This window comes from Arvicanthis niloticus, chromosome 20 (genome assembly GCF_011762505.2).
Source record: "Arvicanthis niloticus isolate mArvNil1 chromosome 20, mArvNil1.pat.X, whole genome shotgun sequence".
NCBI lineage: Eukaryota > Metazoa > Chordata > Mammalia > Rodentia > Muridae > Arvicanthis > Arvicanthis niloticus.
Window position 1 is genome coordinate 17,760,508 of NC_047677.1, and position 23,265 is coordinate 17,783,772.

Here is a 23,265-nt window from a genome sequence, read left to right on the forward strand (position 1 = left end):
GAGTTTTGTATAACTGGGACTATGGTCTGAAAGCCTCTTTGATCTGCTTCTTTTGCTGAAAATAATTATTTTGTATTCATCTACATTGAAACTGATGAGAGATATAAAACGTGGAAATAAATATGTACTAAGTCCAATAAACTCTGGAAAGTCTCGGCAATAGACTGGATCAAGGAGAGGAGAGACCGTCTGAGCTTGAAAAGAAGGTGGGGATGGAAACAGCTCAACCATGGCACAAACAGACTGGTGTTGGGGGCCGACTTTTAGCAGAAAGCGGCTATCAGCTTTGCAGCCATCTTGAGCCATATACCCTGACGTGAGACTTGGATTACAATAGCCTACAACAGCTGAGCACACTCTGATAATCTTGGTTTAGATACCTTGAGATTAAAGGTGCGTGAGATTAAAGGTGTGTGAGATTAAAGGTGTGTAACTTAAGAGCGTGATTTAGAAGTATAGAGATCAGATTTAGAGACAAGACCTAAGGGCATGATTAAAGGCGTGACCTGAAGTCTCGGCTTAGAAGTGAGATGTATAAAAGGCAGAGGCAGATGGTAGAGAATCAGACACTTTTAGAAGACACTTAGAGGAAATATACTCTTTAGGGAGACACTTCAGAGAGTACAACTTGGAGTACAACTTAGAGTAGGAATTAGGCATTAGGTAGCAGGCACTTGGAAGAGAACTTGGAAGAAGTAACTTGGAACTTGGAGGCACTAGGGGCTAGGAACTAGGGACTTGGGACTTGGAGACACTTAGAGGAAGAGAGACTGAAGAATAAACGGGATTGAAACACACTCTGTCTGGTCTCCATTCTTCGAGTCTGTCCTCACTCTCTCTCTCTCTTGCTGAACCCCGACCCTCGGACCAGAGCTGCAGCTTGGACCAGGATACAATGGCCGCCAAACTCGGGGCAGCCCGGGCCTCAACATTTTGCTCGGGCCGCGACATTTTTTGGCCACCCGAACAGGGACTAGTGCAGTTCTCAACAGACTGGTCAGACGGAGCCAGGAGAAACTGCAGGATATATACAGTACAGACGAGACCAGCGCTCACTCTAAAGGCAGAGGAAACATTTTCAGAAGGACCAAAACAGAAAATTTCCTGGAGATAGGAAAACATGCCAGAGGCAATTAGGGCACCAAACAGACAAGCCCAATGTTACGGTTAAAATACGGAATACACAGAACAAAGCAGTTAGATTGAAAGTGGTACGAGAGACACTCCAAAAAAGGCAGGCTCATCAGAACAAGCCAGGTTATCCAACAGAACCTGCAAAAGCTTAGAAGGGCTTGGAATATTGTATTACAAATTCAGAAAGATAACAACTGCCAACCCAGAATACTAAACTCAGCAAAGCTGTCTGTGATAACTGAAGGAGAAATAAAAACTTTTCGTGATAAAAATAGACTAGAAGAACTTATGACTTCAGAGCCAGCTCTACAGAAAATACGTGAAGAATCCTTCAGACTAAAGAGAAAAACAGATCCATCCATGAGGCCACAGGAAAGAATAAATTACAATAGAATAATACAGAATGAGAGGAAGATAAAAGGCCAAACACACTACAAAATAAACAAAATGGCAGGTCTCCCCTCTCCCCCTCTTCCCCTCTCCCCTCTCTGCCCAGAGTCTCTCTACTCTGATATAGCTTTGGCTGTCCTGGAACTTGCTTTGTAGACCAGGCTGGAGGCTTGCACCACTTTCTCCAGTCCCTGGCCCTGGAGTTCCTTTGTTTGTTTTTGTTGAGATAAGACAGAGCCTTTTCTTGCTCAGGTGGGTCTTAAACTAGCCATGTGGTTAAAGATGATCTTGAAATAACGACTCTCCTGCCTCTTGTCTACTGAGTGCTAGAATTGCAGATGTGTTTCGTCCTGGCTCATGCTGCTCTGGGGACAAATCCAGGGCTTGGTGCATGACAGGCACTTCACCAACTGAGTTGCACCCTGAGTTTCTGTGTTTGACTTCTTTAGCTGATATGTTGGAACTTTACAGAAAATAGACATCTTATGAGTTTCCAGTAGCAAATAATTATTCATTCAAAAATATAATTGTTCTTAAACTTGATTAGATCACTCTAACTTCAACTGCTAATTGCTGTTTTAACAGAGTGTTCTAATGAAATCTCAGCAGAGGCACTAAGGTACAGAAGTGTGAACTCAGAAGTCCTTCTTGCATTTGATAGGTGCCCAGGCATTGGTGTGATGCAGGCGTTGGTGTGATGCAGGCGTTGGTTTGATGTTTCAAAATAGGACTGGAAATTCTAAAACTCCTAAAAGGAGTCCTGTTAGAAAGAACATTTTGTGAAGATTCTTCTGAACTCTATGCTGTGGTGTCTTCATCCTATGCATGGAAGAGTCTCTAGAGTATCCCCATCCACTGGGGAGCACTGAGGCCTGTGGCAGCTCCTGGAAACCCCACCAAGGAAGGGCTGGAGAGATGGCTCCGTGGTTAAGAGCACTGGCTGCTCTTCCAGAGGTCACAAGTTTGATTCCCAGCAGCCACAAGGCAGTTCACGACGGTCCATATGTTCAGTCTTGGGGTATCCCCCTTCTGGCTTCCTCCAGCACTGCATGCACAGGATACACAAACGTACATGCAGGCAAAATGCCTGCACACATTAAAATGAATAAATTAAAATATCTAGCAAGGAAAGAGCCCTTGCTGGCCAGCAGCTCCCACAGGAAGAGCCGTACAGGAGGTGTCTGGGTTGGGATTTGAAAGGATTTGTGTGCTTCTGCTTCCTACAGAGGAGGCTGAGTAGGTGAGAGGTAGCCCCACAGCTGTTGTGACTCCTGCCAACATAGACTGCTTGGAGGGGCAGGGCGGCTCAAACAGTCTCAGGAATGACAGCCAAAAAGCTGTCGGGAGAGCTGCGGCCAAAAGGACTGAGAGGTTAGACTCTGAAGAACTCACAGAAATGCATCTGAGAAACAGTCAGCTCCAATCAGCATCATCTCTGCTGGCAGTGTCACAGATGTGTAATTAATGTCCTTGCCTTCCTTTCCCGGCCTCATTTCTCCCACAGTCCCCCTGAGAGGAGCAGCTAGGAATGGGGAAAGATGGGAAACGGCTGATTCCAAGTCTTCCCTATCATCCCTGGGTCTGAAAAACAGTTACTGCGTGAAGGCTGGCTTGTTAGCTGGAGTGGCTGTGGGCTTTCCGTTATTTAACTGAATAAAAAGGACCACAGAAATCTGCTAAAGTACTCATCCCATGACAGAGGAAACAGTTTCCTCCACAGAGACATTTAAGAGGATAACCAGGAAACTACACAATTGTGTCTTTCTGTTGGTGCTATTTAATAAACTTGCAAGCCTGTAAGTTTTCATGTTTGGCATAGACTTAATGTCCTATGAGATCACTTATTTTTTAGCACAAAATTATGATTAATGACTATTATGACTGCTTAATACTTATCTTTCAGTTTTTGGCTTTCTTTTGTATGCTTACAGAATCAGCAGGAAGGTGTGATTTCTAATTTTCAAGATTTTTTTTTCTTGTGAAAGATAATACATTTTTTTTAGAAAAGATAAAACCACGTATAGTTTTACCAAAGTTCACACTCATTAAAGACTTTGGCAAGGGTTTTGTTGTGTGGCAGTGCCGTCTTTATTCTGTTGTCTTAGGCAGGGTGCACTCTGACTCATGAACATTGGCTGTGACATACGCTCTTTGATTTCACTATGTGGTTTACTACTCGATGTTAGTACCTTGACTGTAAAAGTGCCTCTATCCAAGAGTAGATGCTAGTGTTCTAGACTGCTGGGTTTTAATAGTGTGTTCTCTCTCTTTGTTGTTGTTTGTTGTATTTATTTATTTTTGAGACATTGTCTCACTTTGTAGCCCTGGCTGTCCATGTACATGGAAGTCACCATGTACATCAGACTCATAGAGATCCTCCTGCTTCCGCCTCCTGAGTGCGAGCACCACCACACCTATCCCAGTAAACTGTATTTTAAGCATAGATTACTAAGAATTTGAATGGGGTTACACTATTACTATGAGTGATTTATTTTAAGACAACATCTTTGTAGCTCAGGCTGGATGGAAGCTCACAGCAGTCTTCCTACTTCAGCCACCCGAGTGAGCCGCCATACCTAGCAAAAACTTTTTATTCTAAACCACAAATAATTAGTAGGTGGTCATGATTATTCATGTTTCATTGAAGTCAAATAAAACAAAAAATATTTGCTCTAGAAAAACTGAAAAATTCAACTGTATACTATAAAAATATGTACAAAACTAAAAATTTAAAGCAAATGTATATGAGATTCTGAGTCAGATTTATATACAGTTTCCAACATTTATTTTACTTTCGGATGATGGAATTCCAAAAAAGCATGACTCAGAGTGTGCATGTGTATGTGTGTGTATATGTGTTTGTGTGTGTATATATGTATGTGTTTGTGTGTGTATATATGTGTGTGTTTGTGTATGTGTGTTTGTGTGTGTGTATATGTGTGTGTTTGTGTGTGTGTATGTGTGTGTGTATATGTGTGTGTTTGTGTGTGTTTGTGTATGTATGTGTGTGTATATGTGTGTGTATGTGTGTGTATATATGTGTGTGTATATGTGTGCGTTTGTGTGTGTGTGTTTGTGTGTGTGTATATATGTGTGTGTGTTTGTGTATGTGTGTGTCTGTGTGTGTTTGTGTGTGTGTGGGGGGTAATCCACATTAGTAAAGTCCTAAAAATTAGCACTCACAAACTACTTAATAAAAATAGTTTTGAGAAGTTGTCCCAAGAAGTACATAAAATCAATCCAAATTCTTCATTGCAGCTCACTCTCTTGTCTGCAGACTGAGTTTTCAGTCTCTTCAGCTTCACGCTCAACCTCTGCAGGCAATGCCAGTACCTTCTTTCCAGTTTACCAGATTCCCTCCCCAGAGCCTCTGCTAATGTTCGCTCTAGGTTGGTTCTCTGCAGATAGATGTTTTTCTTGGTTTAGGCTCAGGTCTGGGTGGACCAGGTTTCCCTGACAGTCTGGCAGAGCATCCTGTGGTTTCTTGTTTAGTTAGTTTGGAACTGTGTTGCATCCTCTGGAGATGTTCTCTTCATCATAGTGCTGATGTTGGTGCAGCAAAAAGAAAGCAAAAGGCTGGCGAGATGATGCTCTGTGGTTAAGATCGTTCCTGCTCTTGTGGGGACCGAGTTTGGTCCCAGCGTAAGTGAACAGTCTTTTTTCTGATAAAGGAAGAAAATTAGAATTATGGTTATTTAAGTATATTATATAAGTATCATATAATTTAAGAACAAGTTAGCCAGGTGGTTGTGGTATACACTTTTGATTCTAGCACTTGGGAGGCAGAGGGAGGTAGATTTCTGAGTTTGAGGGCAGCCAGGGCTACACAGAGAAACCCTGTCTCGAAAAACAGAAACAAACAAACAAAAAGCCCAGAAAACAAAAAGGAATAACTTAAATTGCAAGAAAACAAAAAGATGACGAAGTTATCAGTTTAGGCATCTTTATTTAGACATTAGACTACTTGTCTTGTCAGGGCTTTACACCAGGATTTATGGTACCCAGCACTGAGGCTCAGGGACACTTTCCCAACCCTCAGTAGTTGTGAGAAGGTATATGACTAATCCATTTTCAAGATACTTAAATGACTCAGAAGGGAAGTGACAGCTTTATCACAGGGTGTGCCACACACCCTCATGTGTATAGGTCCTATTAGTTTATTTACTCTCCTGCTTTGGGGAGAGCTTCCAGGTTTGATGGCAGATCATTTGGTTCTTTGACACACTGCTACGATTATTTACACCCTATGCTTTCTGCTTTTGTTTTTACTTTTATGGAATCAGAAACTATGACTTTTGATTCCTACTACTTTTTTTTTTTAAGTTGTGGAAAATAACAGACTTGCAGAGAAGAAAATAAAACATTGTAGTTTTATAAATAATGGTGAAGTAAATACCCTGAAATTATTGTCAATTTCATTAGGACAAAAACCAACCAAACAAAAAAACCAACCAAAGCAAATGAAATCTCTAAGTCCAGATACTACAGATGGTCACTCCTTATCTCCTTGTTCCACAATGACAGTCATCTTTTCTCCACTGAGTTAATCACAGGCAGACGTGATGGCTCACATCATAGGAATCTGAAAGGCTAGCTGAGACAGGAGACTTGGGGTGAGTCTGAGGCCAGTTAGAGCAACATAGTCAGTCCTAGGCCAGTGGGGGCTACAGAGTGAGACTCTGGCTTACAGAACATCCTAAAGCAAAGAATTATAGTCACTATCCTGATTTCAGTGGTCATTTCTTTACATTATGACTCCCTGGCATAAATTCCTAAACTAAATTGTGTGTGTGTGTGCGCGCGTGTGTACGCACACGTGCACGTGTGTGTGTGAGTGTGTGTGAGTGTGTGTGAGTGTGTGTGAGTGTGTGTGTATGTAGTGTATGATTGTGTGAGTGTGTGTGAGTGTGTGTGTATGTAGTGTATGATTGTTTGAGTGTGTGTGTATGTGGCATGTGTTTGTGTGTGTATGTGTGTGAGTGTGTGTCTGTGTGAGAGCATGTGTGTATGTGTGTGTGTGTGTGTGTATGTAGTGTATGATTGTGTGAGTATGTGTGTATGGGGCATGTGTTTGTGTGTGTATGTGTGTGTGTAAGTGTGTGTGTATGTAGTGTATGATTGTGTGAGTGTGTGTGTGTGTGTAGTGTATGATTGTGTGAGTGTGTGTGAGTGTGTGTGTATGTAGTGTATGATTGTGTGAGTGTGTGTGTGTATGTAGTGTATGATTGTGTGAATGTGTATGTGTGTATGTAGTGTATGATTGTGTGAGTGTGTGAGTGTGTGTATGTGTGTGTGTGAGTGTGTGTGTATTTTGAGGATCTTACTATGTCATCCAAGCTGACTCACACTCATTGTTCTTCTGTCTTAGCTCACCGAGTGCTCGAATCATAGGTGTGCTCCACCATGGCCAGTTTTCTTTTTAATTTAAAATTTTTTTTAATTTAATGAATTTTGTTTCATAGATTATAAATTGTGTAAAACCACAGATATCAACTAGACAAAGTCATAGAAGAGTGTTCAATTAATTTAAATGCACAAACTTTTCAAGAATTTAGTGAAATACAGTTGTTGTATGAATCACTGCTGGCCAGGTAGTTAAGCAGGTGTTGAGGCTTGCTGCTGACTTACTCTGGCCTCTCCTCCCTCTGCCTGTCAGTGCGCACCACTGGGCTCTCTCTCCCCTCTGCCTGTCAGCGCACACCACTGGGCTTTCTCTCCCTTCTGCCTGTCAGCACGCACCACTGGGCTTTTTTGAAGTGACTTAGCACCTTGTAAGCACAGTTTGCAGTGCTATGATGCTCTTCCGTCTTCTTCCCCAGCATGGGTCGGCTCGCTGTCCATGGGTATGATCTTCTTCTGCTGCCCCATAGTGAGTGTCTTCACAGACATATTTGGCTGCCGGAGAACAGCTGTCGTGGGTGCAGCTGTGGGATTCATTGGCCTCATGTCCAGTTCTTTTGTAAGGTAAGGACGTGGTCACTGCTTCATGTTGTTCTTGAACCTTCCAGGGACCCCGCTGTTTATAAGGAGAACCCCCTGACAATCTTAACGTTCCATAGATCGGAAGTGTTGCACATAGCAGCATGCCAGAGGCTACGCATTTAAGTATATTTGCCTGCAGGGGCCAGTTTAGAATTTAGGATATATGTGTTTGCTGGAGCCAAGAAAATGTGTTTCCGTTTGTCTTAATGTATTTACACAAATCCATAAAGGAATCTAGTTATATCTGTGAGTTATCTAAAGCTGTGGCTTCAGTTTAAAGTCACTGCCATCTTAGATCTAAAGGTCTGAGTAAGATATTTAAAGTAATAACCTTGACAGGAAAATTATTTTATTGATAAGAATAAGGTCTTTTAAGTCAGTGCCAACCCAGATGGAGAATTCCAGTCTATGGTTTAAGAAAATAATAAAAAAAAAATTTAAAAATATTAAAACATTTTAATATCATGAAAAATAAAGTGGTTAAATATACTTGAAAACTTAATGTCATAATCTACATCAACCGGAAGAAAAGATGCAGGCCTCCAAGGGCACTAATGTCAGCGGGCACGCTGCGGTGTTCAGAGCTCTTGTCCTCAGCTCTCCTTGTGGTTCTGTGATTTTCAGTTAGAGGAACACTGGTGTATACTGTGCCACACTGGTTGGTAGCGGGAGGCCATTAGCAAGGAAAAGCCCAAAGACCATTCTCCAGCTAGGGGCTTGTCTCACCTCTGTCTCCCCTGCCTACCCTCATGTTTCCTTAGTTGAAAACCACGATGCAGTCCTGGGTGGTGGTCAGCAGGGATCTGGCTTGAGGTATGGCCCTGCTTTCTAAGCTTCTTCATATGTATTCAGGGACAGCCTTCGCTTCTCACATCACTCCCCGCACACACCTCTTCCTCACGCTAAGCAAGCAGTTAGTTTTTGTCCTTTTCCCTTCAAATTTTACTCAGATTCCTTCAAATTATACTTCTTAGTAGCATAAGAGGGTTTTCATCTTTAAAGAGCCATTCTAATTACTTCCAAACTTCTTATTTAAAAAGAAAAGAAGTTTGAGGTTCTGCAGGTACTGGTGTCCTGAGCCTGTGACTTTGCCACTTGCTGAGGGCTCAGAGAGGGCTGGTAGGAAGAGACCCGGTAGAGCCTGCTCTCCAGCTAAGTAGGAAGCTGCACAGAGAAACACCAAGCATTTGTTTTTCAAACCTTTTTGACTTGTTTAAAAAAAAAAACAAAAGATACTGTAACCAGTTTGCCCTTCGACTTTTATCTCTACATAGCAAAGTTCAGGAGGAGCATTTCTGGAGACCACATTGATCTTAATATACGTAATATCCTGACATGACTCAGTTTCCTTGTTTAACCTGCTAGTGAAAGGCTGTCAGACCATCATAGAGCATCACAGAGAAAGCTGGTGTAAGGTGGCAGGTCCACTCTCCTGTGATTCTACTTCTCCCTTCTAGGGAGCCTTCTCTAGCACACTGGTCACACCAGTGTCCCAGCTCTGAATCCTTATATGCATGATTAGAAAACTTTGTAGTCTTACTGACTGACACTGAAGTTAGATGTCCAGCCTCAACCACTGAAAGCAGCCGTTTGTCCTGAGGACAGACTTGAGTGACAGAGGTTCTGTGAGAACAGTGACACCAGGGTACATAGGAAGATGTGAGGACAATCTCGGTGAGTGCACGAGATCTCAACTCATGCTCCGAAGAATGCTTCTGCTCTCTGACCATGCCTGTCTGGTTTTATCATCTCCATATTGTGGAGTGCCTATAGCATTTGGTGTTTGTGATAATGATGTTATCAATACTGTTTCCAATATATTTATTTTGAGGGAGGCAGAGAAATGTGTGATATGTTTTACTTTTTCTTTAAAATTGTTTTTAAATTTTTGAGAATTCAAGAACTTGCAATTATTTTGGAAAACTGCTGATGTGGAAAATCTCATACAGAGTGAAGTATTGTGAACTCAAGGTAATCTCTGCCACACAGTGAGAGACTTTGTCTAAAACACAAAACAGACAGCTTCCCCCTCCGACCAAGAAGAATGAAGCAGGGGCTGGAGAAATACCTCAGTGATTGAGAATGGTGGCTGCTCTTGCGGAGGACCTGGGTTCGACTTCCAGCAGCCACACAGTGGCTCACAACTGTCTTCAACTCCAATCCCAGGGCATCCAATACACTCTTCTGGCCTCCTCCATAAGTACCAGGCACACACATGGTGGACAGACGGACATGCAGGCAAAGCATCCATGCACATAAAATAGTAATAAGTAAAATGTGTTTTTCAAGTGAAGCGTTATTTGTTCTGTATCATTCTTACTGGGACTAGAGATAGAACTATTTCTTTAAGCAGACAGGAAGTAACTTGAAGCCACAAACACTTTTCCACCAAGTTTCTGTTTATTGTGTCTGTTGAGTCAAGAGTAGAGATTTGGTTGGTAGTCAGCATAACGAAGTGAGAATCATCTGGGAAGGTATAGAAGTAGAAGGTAGAGCTGGGTGTGAGCTAACCAAGGGGGAGGGCCTCTCAGAGGATTGCCAGCATGCCTTAATTTGGTCAGATCTGAGTCCTGTGATTACCTCAGTATACTGGTAGGTGAACATTATTGTCCAAAATTTAATTATTAACCAGCTTTATCTTTCTTAGTTAGTTTTACTACTGATAAATAGCCTTTTGAATTGACTTTGCAAAAAGAAAGAAAAAGACAACTTTTAACTTGTTTTCCCTTAGTCCTTACCTAACTTGTTTCAAAGCACCTACCCCTTCATTGTCCTAAGAGATGCACAGTTATTTGATTAAATTAAAAATTATGTTCTTTCTTACTCTTTTGAGACATAAGAAGTTACTTTAAAAGCTTGCAGACTGAAATTTTTACTGAGTACACTTGATTCAGTCCTAGTGCAACCGGAATATGATTTCTTGTTATCTTGCACAATGCTGGGAACAAGGCAAAGCAGGGCGAAGGTTGGTTGACAGCCTCGGGCCAATGTGGGAGGGAGGGAGTGCAGCTGCTCTTCCATGCACTTGGTCTTGACAGAGCACTGCGGAGACAGTACCAGACAGCCTCTCTTGGACTATATAGCGCTTAGTCAGCACCTGGGAAGTATGTACCATCAGAATAATGAGTGTGCATAGTTAAAATGTAATTTAAAAGTATTATTGGACAAGATTTTATTGTCCCTTCCTGGCAGCTTTTTTTTTTTTTTCTGAGCTGTGCAGAGCATAGTTCTTACTTAATGCTGTCTATGGTTCAGCAGAAATCCTTGGCAGAGAACGGGGAGCAAAGCACCGATGACCTTAATGGTCACTTCTCACACATGCAGAGCACATGAAAATCCTTTACTGCTGTATTCTTGATTTATTAAGCCTTTCCCCATTTTTGTTTTTTATTTTCAGAAAACACTGACAAGGTCTGTTTTTGCTAAGGGAACGCCTTTTAAGATTTGTTTTTTAAATTTCTGTGTATGAGTGTTTAATTGCAGATATGTATATGCACTGTATGCATGGCTAGTGCCCACCGAGGCCAGAGGAAGCTATCTGATGCCTCTGAGACTGGAGTCATGGTGGTCAGGAGTTGCCATGTGGTCAGGAACACACCAGGCCCTCCACCAGAGCAGCAGATGTTCTTAACTGCTGGGCTGTCTCTCCAGCCCCTGTAAGAGGTTTTCTTGTACCAGGCACCATTAAGAAAGATTAAAGCCCTGTTCTGTTTCTCTCATCTTCACACAGCTCCATTGAGCCCCTGTACCTCACCTACGGAGTCATATTTGCCTGTGGCTGCTCCTTTGCCTACCAGCCGTCACTGGTCATTTTGGGACACTACTTCAAGAAGCGCCTTGGACTGGTCAACGGCATCGTCACAGCCGGCAGCAGCGTCTTCACGATCCTGCTACCGCTGCTGTTAGGAAATCTGACCAGCACGGTGGGCCTCTTCCACACACTGCGGATCCTCTGCGTCTTCATGTTTGTTCTCTTTCTGGCTGGCTTTACCTACCGGCCTCTTGTTCCCAGCACCAAAGAGAAAGAGAGTGGTGACAGCAGAAGCTCCTTCTTTTCCAGGAGAAAGCTTAGTCCTCCAAAAAAAATCTTCAACTTTGCCCTCTTCAAGGAGACAGCCTATGCAGTGTGGGCTGCTGGGATACCACTTGCACTGTTTGGATACTTTGTGCCTTACGTTCACTTGGTAAGTATGCGTCTTTGGCTCTGTCTGTAGTTAATATCATCAGGTCACACAGGGAGATCCATTTAGATGAGCAAGACATGTCAGATCAAAGTCTCTTTCAGACATTGTCCTGGTTGTGACCCCAAACTCTGGGAATGAAAGGTCTTCCAAACAACAAGAACAGTTCCTCCATCAGACAAAGGATCTGATGGTATGCTTCAGCGTTTTTAAAATCCCAAACAAAAGCAGTTTTTAAAAGGGCGACTAAGATCTTGGAATGAATTATATCAAGGTAAGATATTTGAAACGGGTAAGATGTCTTAATGGAGAAAAGCACTTGCTGCCAAGCCTGACAGTCTGAGTTTGATGTCTGAAACCCCCTGTGGTGAGAGGAGAGAACCAGCTCCTGAAGGTCTTCCTCTAACCTTCACTGGGAACCCCTCCCCACTGCCCCAGTAAATAAATGTAATAAAAAGATCTCATAGACCACTTCTAGAAGGAGCTTGCTGATCTTATTCAGGGACAAATCAAGTGTAATGACCTTATTGACATTAATAATTTTGAACAGATGGATGCAGAAATTAAGTAGTTAACAAGTAACAAAATGGCAGTGACCAACACAAACATTGTCTCTATTTGTGAGATATGAAGTCTTTGAGAAATGACAGGGAAGAGTTAAATGAGAGAAGAGCCTTAAAGTTTTATGGGAAATTAGGATTTCAGGTGCTCAAGGCGTTTATATCAGTTTCTTCAATGACAACATTCAGCCTATTTATACTGGGTCACCAATATGTATCAAGCTATTTGCCCGAGGCAAGGTGTGCTCCATGGTGCTGTCTCTGTTGTCTTCTTCCTCTTCCTCCTCCTCCTTGTGGGCCTCCTCTTCCTTTACTCTTTGTGGTGGAAAATAAATACAGTTCAATAATGGACAAAAATGGCATTTGCTTCAGTTTTTCTTTTGTGTCTGTACTAACACATGTGTGGACCTGGGTGGTTGTTTGTTTGTTTGTTTTTGTCTAAACCTTATAGTCTACTTTGGGATATCTGCAATTTTTCTTCAGTTAAAATTTTTGGTGAAGCCGGGCAGTGGTGGCACATGCCTTTAATCCCAGCACTTGGGAGGCAGAAGCAGGTGGATTTCTGAGTTCGAGGCCAGCCTGGTCTACAGAGTGAGTTCCAGGACAGCCAGGACTACATAGAGAAACCCTGTCTCAAAAAACCAAAAAAAAACTAAAAAAATTTTTTTGGTGAAAGTAACAGTGGCTCACAAAATTACTAGGCCCAGAGAGTCAGCTAATAACTACCCATGATTCCTTAGTGGGCCCTGTGCACACTTCAGAAGCAATTGAGCTAAGGAGTCCTGATGACAGGCGGGGGAGCATGTCTGCATTTGAGAATAATTCTGCTGGATGAATTCTCTGTTGAGGACAGCTAGGATGTTAGGAAGCAGCTAGGTTGGCAATAGGCAGGGGAGTCATGTGACATTCATAGTAAAAGTCAACCTGATCTGTTAGTCCTTCCTCATGCTTTCAGGTGTCTCCACAAGCATTGAATGAGTTTTTGTTGGAATATGGGTCTGTTGAGAAAGAGTCAGCTTTACCAGCCGACGTCTGCTACAGTTTCTTAGTGGAGGAAACATTCATCATGTATCCCCACCCTCAAGCCCCTCACCCCCTGTTTTGAGACTGTCTGTAGCTCAGGCTGGCCTTTGTGAATTTTCTTCCTCTGCCTCCTTAGTTACAGGCATGTTTCACTAAGCAAAACTTTTTTTTTTTTTTTTTTTTTTTTCTAATTCTCTTTGGTACTAAAAGGTGAAAATACTCAGAGAGAAATGGGCATGTCTGGTTATAAGGTTTACAATTAGTTAATTTCACATATTACTTAATCTGGCCCTTACAATAAATTTGTAAAGGTAGGCAAAGTAAATCATTTTAACTCCTGGTTTACAGATTCACAGGAAAAAGATAGTTTTTGCTTGGAGAAATAGAAAAGGTTTTAGGGTGTTGGGCCTTCAACATGAACTGTTAACACTGGAGCTTTGATTAACTAAGGGATGAATATTTCAGGTTGCCTTTCTTTGGCCTTTAGAAGCATAATGAAGTGTTCTCATGGTTCTGTCCATAATTTGGAAAAAAATGTCTGTGCTTATTCTCAAAGCAAGTTTGGAAATTTTATTTTTTTGCATTTGATGTAGTTGTGTGTGTGTGTGTGTGTGTGTGTGTGTGTGTGTGTGTGTTATCTTATGTAGCTTAGATTGACCCTGAGTTTCTGGCCTTAATGCCTCCATCTCTCAAGCACAGGGACACTGATATGTACCACCGTGACTAGCTGCAGTTGACTTTTTAAAAAGGAAGAGTTAGAAACCTCTCTTTTAAGCCTATTTGCTTACAATCTTAATATATGGCTGCAATTCTCACGGATCAGACTAGGTGAATTTTTAGTTTCTAAGCAATTCCGCCCTTCCAGAGAGCCGGGCCTCAGAGCTTGAGTGTTCCTTAGCTCCTACTCCTTGGACATCACACCCCTGATAGAGTCAGGAAATTCTGGTGGCTTGCCATTCAAAATCTATCCGGAATCTGACCACTTCTCACTATCATTCGTACCAACTCTCTAACCCAGGCTACCTTTGTGAGGAGACTCAGGGACAACTCAGAGGAATTAGCTCCTCACAGTGAACTTGCCTGTCATTCTTGGCTGCAAGCACCTTTGTTACTGAGCCATCTCAATGGTCCCATAATTCCCCTTGATTCGTCAGTGTTCTCACCTGCTAGATGAGTTGATCTATGATGCACAAATTGTTCTTACACTTTCATTGTGTTTAAACTGTATGGTCTGTTACATAGGTCCTAAAATGTCTTAATGCCTCTGTCATGGTTGCCAAGGTAATTAAGTTTGTATAAGGCAATAAGCAGCTGCCAGTTCTATTCTGGTCTTATAGGTTCTGGATATTTGTTTGCTGACATTAGGGTGGCTGTGCTTTTCATAAGAGAATGCTAACAGAAGCTTTATGGATGGGTCTTAGGTGTTTATTACAGGAGAATTAAGTGCTTTCAGTGTCCACGAGGGCAGCAGTTGTAGGCTTAGCATTCCTGTTCCCTGTGTACTACACTCAGGGGCTCCTGTTAATATGCTACACTTCCTGCTTCCCACAGTTAACTTGAGAGAGTGTTTATAAGAACTTAATTCTGATGCAGTAAAGTGAGGAATTTTTTTGATCAAAATTCCTTTTCGAATTTTACCCCCAAGGGATAGTTTTAGTATGCCTACAATTTATCCTCTTAGTTTTTCTTTTTTTTTCATTAAAAATATACATCATATATAATCTGAAAAGAAAAAAAAAATCTAATGGCCTTAAAGTGGCTTACAAGATTCTCCATGGCCTGGCGTCTCCTGCCTCTAGGCTCTCTCCTGACATGTTGCTCTGCTCACTAAACTTCTGTGTCCACCTCTCTCTACTTACATGTGCATAAGGCAGTAAACTGCCCTGAGTGCTATAGTAATCTGACCACAGGTGAAGATTTCCTCCCCACCCAGCATTCCCAAACCCCTCACACCCACCCTTTTTCTTTTTCCTTTTTTTTTTTTTTAAATAACACCTAATAGTTTCTAATCTGTTTTAATAATTGCACATCTATATATTTTGCTAGGATGTAAATCCCATGGAATTAGGATCCTTTTCTGTTTGGTTTGATGATAGTTCTCGAAGAAAATAGCACAGTGTCTAGCACACAGTAGGTGCTCAGATATTTGCTGGGTGCTGAGCTGTATTCTGCGCGAGTCTAAAGGGACCCATGTATTTATAGTCCTACCATTTGCTCTTTAAACTCCTTTACGTTCATGTCATAGTGAAACTCCTACAGTGCTTAACACATGAGCTCAAACTCAGGAAACCCAAGAGTAATGAGATGACTACCAGCCTTGGCAGTCGGCGGGAGGGGAGACGTGATGCCAGCTGCTCTGACACTGCAAGACGGATCTGCAGTCTGTCTCTAGCGGAGCTGCGCCTCCGTGTCAGCCTGAGAAGCTGCCTGTGAGGGCAGGTCTTGGGTGAGGATTTGTAGCATGGTCACAGATGGGCTTAACTTGGGTCATGTTGTCTAGAAGTGGCAGTGACTCTGTTGGTTTCCGTACTGTCGTGAATCAGTCCATCCTGAGCATGGAGATGACAGTTTAGTTTCAATTGCTGTCATTGTCTCTTATCACTCCACACTGACACTCACAGCTCAGCGGCTGTTTTCTCTGACTCAGTACTGGCCACTGTGTGACCTTTGTTCTTAGACTTTACGCTATAAATCACAAGAAGTCTTTCTCAAGATGATGGGCGTGGAAAACATGTAATGTGTTGTTTGTCAGCTGTATTACAAAATGTTTTGAAACAAGATCTTACTGTGTAGTCTAGGCTGGTTTCAGAAGGTTTGTTTGTTTGTTTGTTTGTTTGTTTATTTGAGATAGAGTCTTTCTGGGTAGTCCTGGCTGTACTGGAACTCACTCTGTAGACCAGACTGGCCTCCAACTCACAGAGATCCACCTGCCCCTGCCTCCATAGTGCTGGGACTAGAGTTGTGTGCCACCATCCCTGACTTGGTTTCAAATTCTTAATCTTTCTAGTTCAGCCACCCAAATATGGGGGTTGCAGGCATACATCATCACGGCCAGACAGCATTAGTTTTCCTTCCTTCTTTCCTTCTTTCTTTCTTTCCTTCTTTCCTTATTTCCTTCCTTCCTTCCTTCCTTCCTTCCTTCCTCCTTCCTTCCTTCCTTCCTTCCTCCCTTTCTGTCTTTCTTTTCTTTCTTTTTTTCCTTTTTAAGAAAAATGTGTGTTAATATATAAATCGATTGTTTTTGTCCCCAAAGTAACTTTGACCTGGTAGAGATAGCCGACTCATGTGCTGTAAGATGGTAGAGATAGCCCACTCATGTGCTGTAAGATGGTAGAGATAGCCCACTCATGTGCTGTAAGATGGTAGATCATTTATTTGCCTGCTAACAGGGCAATTAAGTGGGTTCCTAAGTCCACTTGTAATTGGGAATAAACAAGTTGTACTTTTAAACTAGAATCACTCCAAGGGTACGTAGTTCTTTAAGAGATGCTGTTCCGGTTTGGATAGCGCCAGATGCCAGATGTTATCAGGGTGTGTCTGGGTCTTGCACGGCTGGGACACCAGAATAGCTCAGCAGTTCCATTCCCTCAGCTCCAGCCGGATCACGTGGTACAGAGCCATCAAGTGGAAGAAACAGTCTTTTATCTTTCCATGGTTTCCCTGGAGGCAGGTTCTGGTCAAATTCATGAAACATTTTCAGAAGCCGGCTAGCATTTCAGTGAGGGCAGTGGGGGCCCAGAGCTCAGGATGGGTCTGCAAAGCTGGGCTGTGTTGGGGATGTTCACTGACCTTGGCTCAGAACTGAGATTGGAACTGGGTTATCAAACGTGGGGTGGTAAAGCCCTGGCTCACTCCGTGAATCGGTCTGGAGCTGCTCTCCGGCCACACTAGGTGACGCCCATTTTTTTTGTCCTGCAGTTTCCTCTCCAGTCAGAACACAGGCAGTGATCACCTAGCTATCCTAATGCTTGGGGGCATGGTTTGCAACCAGAGAAAAGGGAACTAGCTCTTGTTCTAAAGTGACAGAATAGGAGGACCTGTGTGACCTTATTCCTAACTCCCAGATCCTCTTCTGATGGGCAGGTCATCTGAATATGAGAAAATTAAATCCTTATAAAGTTACTCCCCATAGCCATCACAAGCAGAATATGAACTTCAAAGTACTTTATGTTCAGTCTTGTTTTCTACAATAAATGTTAACCATAACAAAACAAAAATGAACACATACAAATGTATAGTAAGATACACAGCCTAAATTTGATTAACAAACAACTATTGTAAGAAAATGCAAGAAAGTAAAGGGCCTCAGTTTAGAGTCACCTGCATTTATCTGGGGTCACTGGCCTGCAGCGGAGGGCCTACAGAGTTAGCGTGCTGGGAAAATAGCTGCTTTTCTCTCTTGCTAGTAAGTGGTTTCACCAGGATTTATTTATTTATTTATTTATTTATTTATTTATTTATTCGTATTTAAATATACATTAGGCTTTACTTGTTAAAATGTATCATGCTTGTGGGTAGTAACAGATTTTAATTAATATTAATTTTAATTAAATATCTTAATGCAGACATTTGCTCATGCTGCAAGTCCTTCCATTAGCATCCGGTTCACTCCGGTTCCACACTCCTAGGCTACACTAACAAGGTAGGGTCTTCCCATACCTGTTATATAAACTGAAAGTGCATTGTTATGATACAGGATGAACAGGATTAGAAATCTTCATTTGAAGCATCTCTCCTGCTTTTGCTTGATTCAAAACCAGGAGGCTTTGGACAGTGGAGAAATTTGCTTAAACTGAGAACCTGTTGATGCCAGTGTCACTTAACTCCCAAGTTACAGGACGTCTTTTTTGACAAGCTCCTGCCATCAACAATCACTAACTCAGGATTATAGAACAGAAGGGAAACTAGCCTTCCTATGAATTAGAGCCACAGTGAGTCTTTGACACCCAAAGAGACTTTAAAAGCTTCTGTTCCTCAGCTGTCTATTCCCACTGTCTGGCTCTCCTTTTCTGTCCCTGTAATACTTTTCTATCCTGCTCTACTTGGCCCCTCGCTCATAGACAAGAACTTCATATTCCCTCATAACACATTGGGGGGAAAAGCTCACTTTGGAGGCATGAAATTGAAACATGGACAGTTATGCAACCCAGCTATCTGCAGCCACGTCAGCTGAAAAGATTCTTGGCATAACATGGCTTGCAAGAACAGCTGCAGCACCCAGGCTTCAGAGCACAGTTTAGTTAATTCTGCATGTCTGTTCTTCGAGCCATGCAAGGATTCACTTTAAGCCAATGGGCTCTTTAAACAAACAGAACATTGATTGATACTGTTTTTCCACGTTTCTTTTTTAAGCCCCTGTTTTTATGAACATTTGCTTTCCACCCTGTTGAAATGTGTCCCCAGCACCAGGGCTCCCAGTTGGCCAGAGGAGAACCTGGCTTGTTAGACAGTGAACTCAGGATTGTCACGCTGCTGCATGGCATAGCCAAGAATTAATCTGGGTGTTCTGAAGAGCTTGACTCTTAAATAAAATATTTAAATGCTTTCCAGAAACATGTAACAGGAATTGTACAGGCTATATCACTGTATGCAGCTTTTCCTGTGTAGAACAGGAAAAGGAACAGAGACTCAGGAAGCTTAACTACTTGCCAAAATTCTCATAGAAGTAGTGGAACAGAGTGTAATATTTTGTCTTGTTTTTGTTGTTGTTTGTTTTTTAAATTATGGGAAAAATAGAACCTTATTATAGCCAGCTGTGAATGTGCACACTGGAAATGGGGTTGTCAGGAAGGAAGTTATGCTTTCATCCTGCCCTGGCTAACACAGCAGACGGTCCAGTTCTCCAGTGTTGCTACTAACAGTTGCCTTGCTCTTCTTTTCTGGATATCTTCAGAACTCAGGCTGTCATGGGAGTGCTCTCTCCAGAGAACACAAGGCTCACAATAAGAGCCTTCTAGTTTGCTTGTTCACTCATCATTGTGTTTGTGTTGCATGCTCGCACCATGCAAGTGCAGGTCAGAGGATAACTTTTCGGACTGGGTTTTCTCTTTCCACTGTGGGTTCTGGGGATCAAACTGTGGTCATTGGGCAAGCACTCGTAGCCACTGGGCCATCTTGCCAGCCTAGCAGATTCCTTTTAAACTAATGGTCACTGCACACTGGTCAGTAGTGATTGTATTGTTGCTTCCCTTGTCTTCATTCTCTACTCTTCTCCTTCCTATTCTTTTTTTCTCTCCCCCTCCCTCCCTCCCTCCCTCCCTTCCTTCCTTCCTTTTTTGTTTTGTTTTTCTGAGATATTTTCTCTGTGTATTCCTGGCTGTCCTGAAACTCACTGTGTAGCTAGGCCTGGCCGTACAGATGCCCGTGCCCCCCTCCAAGTACTGGGATTAAAGTCGTGCATCATTCTGCCTAGCTATACTTAAATTTCCTGACTCTACCCAGATACCAGCTCTTTCTGAGGGAAGCAACATCTACCACCGTTACCACCGTTACCACCGTTACCAACGTTACCAACGTTACCTACGTTACCTCAGTTGCCACTGTTACCACTGTTACCACCGTTACTACCGTTACCACTGCCTCTCACTGTTACATGAAGGCTTTAAGGACGCAAAAGTTTCATTTTGCTCACAGGTTGCAAGGGTCTATTCTACGCTGATTTTAAAATGTACTTGGGATAGATTTTCCATTCTGTCAGGGTCATTTGTCCTTGTCTGTGTGTGACTTGTTTTAATTACAGCTTAGTTAAACAGATTCAAGCAGTCATGCATTGAACAAACCCAGAGTGCCTGTTGTGTGCCTCCAGCATTCCAGGTGCGGGGATATCAGGCGTGAGTGGGTACAGAGTCTCTACCGGAGACAGCGTTATGACAGCAAGGACATTCTGTGTGTCCTGCTAGGAATTAGAGGACTTGGGATGCCTGGGACATAGAATTTCTGTAGTCTGTCTTTAAAGCCAGAACTTTTAACCAACTTAGTTTTTTCCTTGTATATTGTATTAAAAAGTTGAATGTTGAAATTTCAAAATCTTAGTCACTCTAGGATCCAAGCACCGTGTTTTCCTCCATGTATGTGAAGTCTTCTAGAAATCTTCTAGCATTGCTCGTTTATCACTGGTTACTGCGTGAACTGGTTATGGCCTCTCGCTGTGTTGTTGCGTTTTGAGTGGTGTCTGTGCCGTCTTTGCTTTTCTATCTTTTCTAACCTTGCATTTATTTCCCTTCAGATCTCAACATCTGCTGCAATTTGACTTTTCAGGTTAGTGCCAATTTGTCTCCCGCTATTTTTCTTTCTTTCTTTTTTCTTTTCTTTTTAGCTTAATGACATAGGCAGAATTCACCAGCATTCTCTTGCTTGAAGAAACTAAGAATCTTTACTCTGCCTACTGTGACTTATTAATGGCGAAGTTGTATATTCACAAACTATTCATCAAAACACGTTGAGCTTGGGTTTTTTTTTGTTTGTTTGTTTTGAAAAGAGTATTTTAGAAAATAAAATAATGTACAGTATAGGAACTTAGTAGGAAGGGAAGGCATGATCAATAAATATGGGAGCTAGAAGACAAACTGCGTACAAATAGATTAAGGCAGACCTGTCACCAGGCATGGTTGAACATGCTTGTTATCCCAGCATTGGGAGGTAGAAGCAGAAATCAGATCAAGGCTAGGTTGTGCTATATCAGAGTCTGACTTAAAAAAAGCAAAAAAATAAGTAAATGTAAAAATTAAAACAGACCTGCTGCTACTTTTAGCAAGGCAGAATAAGTTTGTCATGTGCTTCAATTTGTGGCTGGCCAGAGTAAATATTACAGCCACTTCTACAGATGCATGGTTTGCTCTGCCATGAAATTATCCCTCGGAAGTAGGCCCCATCCTCTAAACGATTTAAGATTTATAGTGAAGAAGGGAATCTACGTGTGTTTAAAAGCATCTAATCTTTTAGTGCAGGAGTATGGTTTTGTCCAGCTCTTGAGTTGTCTGGTGTGTTTAATGTCAATACGGGAAAGGCTGGTGAAAACTGGATTTTGTCTACAGAAGTAAACTGGGGACTTCTGTGGAGAAGTGTCATACACATCAGGAAGTGGGAAGACAGAGCAGACGGGAGAGTGGGTGTCCACATTCCTGGGTGTCGGTCTCCCGTTTGCTGCCGCAGACCCCTGCCTAGCACATGCCTGGCACGAGTTATTTTTAAAAAAAGATTTCAGGTTGAGCTTATATACTTTACATTTTAATAATACTTGATTGCTTCAGTGGTTTTTCTTTATTCTTTGATATGTAACCCATGCCCTCTCCCAAGGTGATAAAATTTTATCTTCATCTTATAGAGAAAGAAGTTAGTAAGATTTAGATTAGTTTCAAATTTAGAGCATTTAAAAGATTTACAAATGGGGCCAGCAAGATGGCTCAGAGAGAAGGTGCCTGCCATGTCAACCAAGTGAAGTGACTTCCACATGTGTGCTGTAGCACGCGCACCTACCCACATATACAAAGAGTGCACAACAACAATAATGAATGCATTTCTTTTTAAAGAGGTATACATGGATGGTAAGAGACTACAGTCTTGCTCAAGTAAAATTCATCCCTAGGCCTTGCCCCTTCTCCTGGCTGCTTCCAGAGCCAGGGTGACCACAGCCCAGCAACCAGACTAAGATGTCTGTGCTCTCCTTGGCCCAAGCATACAACCATGCAATTTAAAATGTTGGCATACAACGGCCATTCCAGCACTTAAGAGGTTAAGGTATGTGTGTCACGAATTCCAGGCCACATAGTAAAACCTTTAAAAACCTTAAAAACAAAACCTCACAAACCCCCAAATAACAAAGTGCTGTTATGTATTAATGGTTGGATTTATGATTCATTATAATGTCATCAGTTATAAATCTAGGGCGTCAGCCTGCTTGATCACTTCTCTGTTTATGTGAGCACATAGCTGTCTTTCTAAAGCTCCTGCCTTCAGGGCTTTCCACAAATCCTGTCTTTGTCCATCCTGGTTTTTCCTCAGAGGGAGTTTGTTAGCCAGATGTTGATTCCTGACGCACAACTGTGTCTCTGGGGTCTACCTTCTCCACTCTTCAGCCCCAAGCCCTTCTCTGACCCTGGGGTTAGAATTGCCCAGGATGAGGGATCCCCGTAATGCCTTGTTCCCCTCTTCCTCCAGAGACAACTATCTCAGCTCTGCACCACTTTAATCTTCACAGCAATCCTGTGTCCCAGGCAGAGTACCACCCACTGCTTCCCTGTGTCCTTCCTTGTGTCCCAGGCAGAGTACCACCCACTGCTTCCCTGTGTCCTTCCTTGTGTCCCAGGCAGAGTACCACCCACTGCTTCCCTGTGTCCTTCCTTGTGTCCCAGGCAGAGTACCACCCACTGCTTCCCTGTGTCCTGTGTCCCAGGCAGAGTACCACCCACTGCTTCCCTGTGTCCTTGTGTCCCAGGCAGAGTACCACCCACTGCTTCCCTGTGTCCTGTATCCCAGGCAGAGTACCACCCACTGCTTCCCTGTGTCCTGTATCCCAGGCAGAGTACCACCCACTGCTTCCCTGTGTCCTGTGTCCCAGGCAGAGTACCACCCACTGCTTCCCTGTCTCTTCCAGAGTATTCTGCCTCTGCACATACTGGAGTTTTCTCTTGATGTTTTGAGACAGGGTCTTGTGTATCTCAACCTGGTTTGGGACTATGTAGCATGAGATGACTTTGAACTCTCAATCTTCCTGTCTGTCTACTGACTGAACACTGGGATTAGAGGTGCTGGGAATGGAACCAATGGAACCCAAAGCATCATGTAAGCCAGGCAGGTGCTCTATCAAATGAATTTTAAAAAATTAAAAAGTTGAACCTCTAACATTAGAGAAAAGTTAAAAAAAAAAAAAAGAGTAATGTTTGGTTCTATGCAACAATATACGTGAAACTTGATGACATCATGCTTGGTGAACTAATGCAGACTGAGAAGGACAAGTGCTCTCCATGTAGATGGGGTACCTACAGTAGTCAAATCAC

The 23,265-nt window shown here is 42.5% G+C and overlaps 1 protein-coding gene across 1 annotated transcript in view; it reads left to right on the forward strand.

Annotated features, from left to right (window-relative positions):
• The window catches only part of Slc16a10 (solute carrier family 16 member 10), a 99,041-nt gene that overhangs the window by 53,650 nt on the left and 22,126 nt on the right, over window positions 1–23,265 (forward strand). Inside the window, exons 2-3 of the mRNA XM_034524968.2 lie at window positions 7,344–7,488; window positions 11,237–11,690. Of these exons, the coding sequence (XP_034380859.1) occupies window positions 7,344–7,488; window positions 11,237–11,690 (599 nt within the window). The remainder of the gene's footprint in view (window positions 1–7,343; window positions 7,489–11,236; window positions 11,691–23,265) is intronic.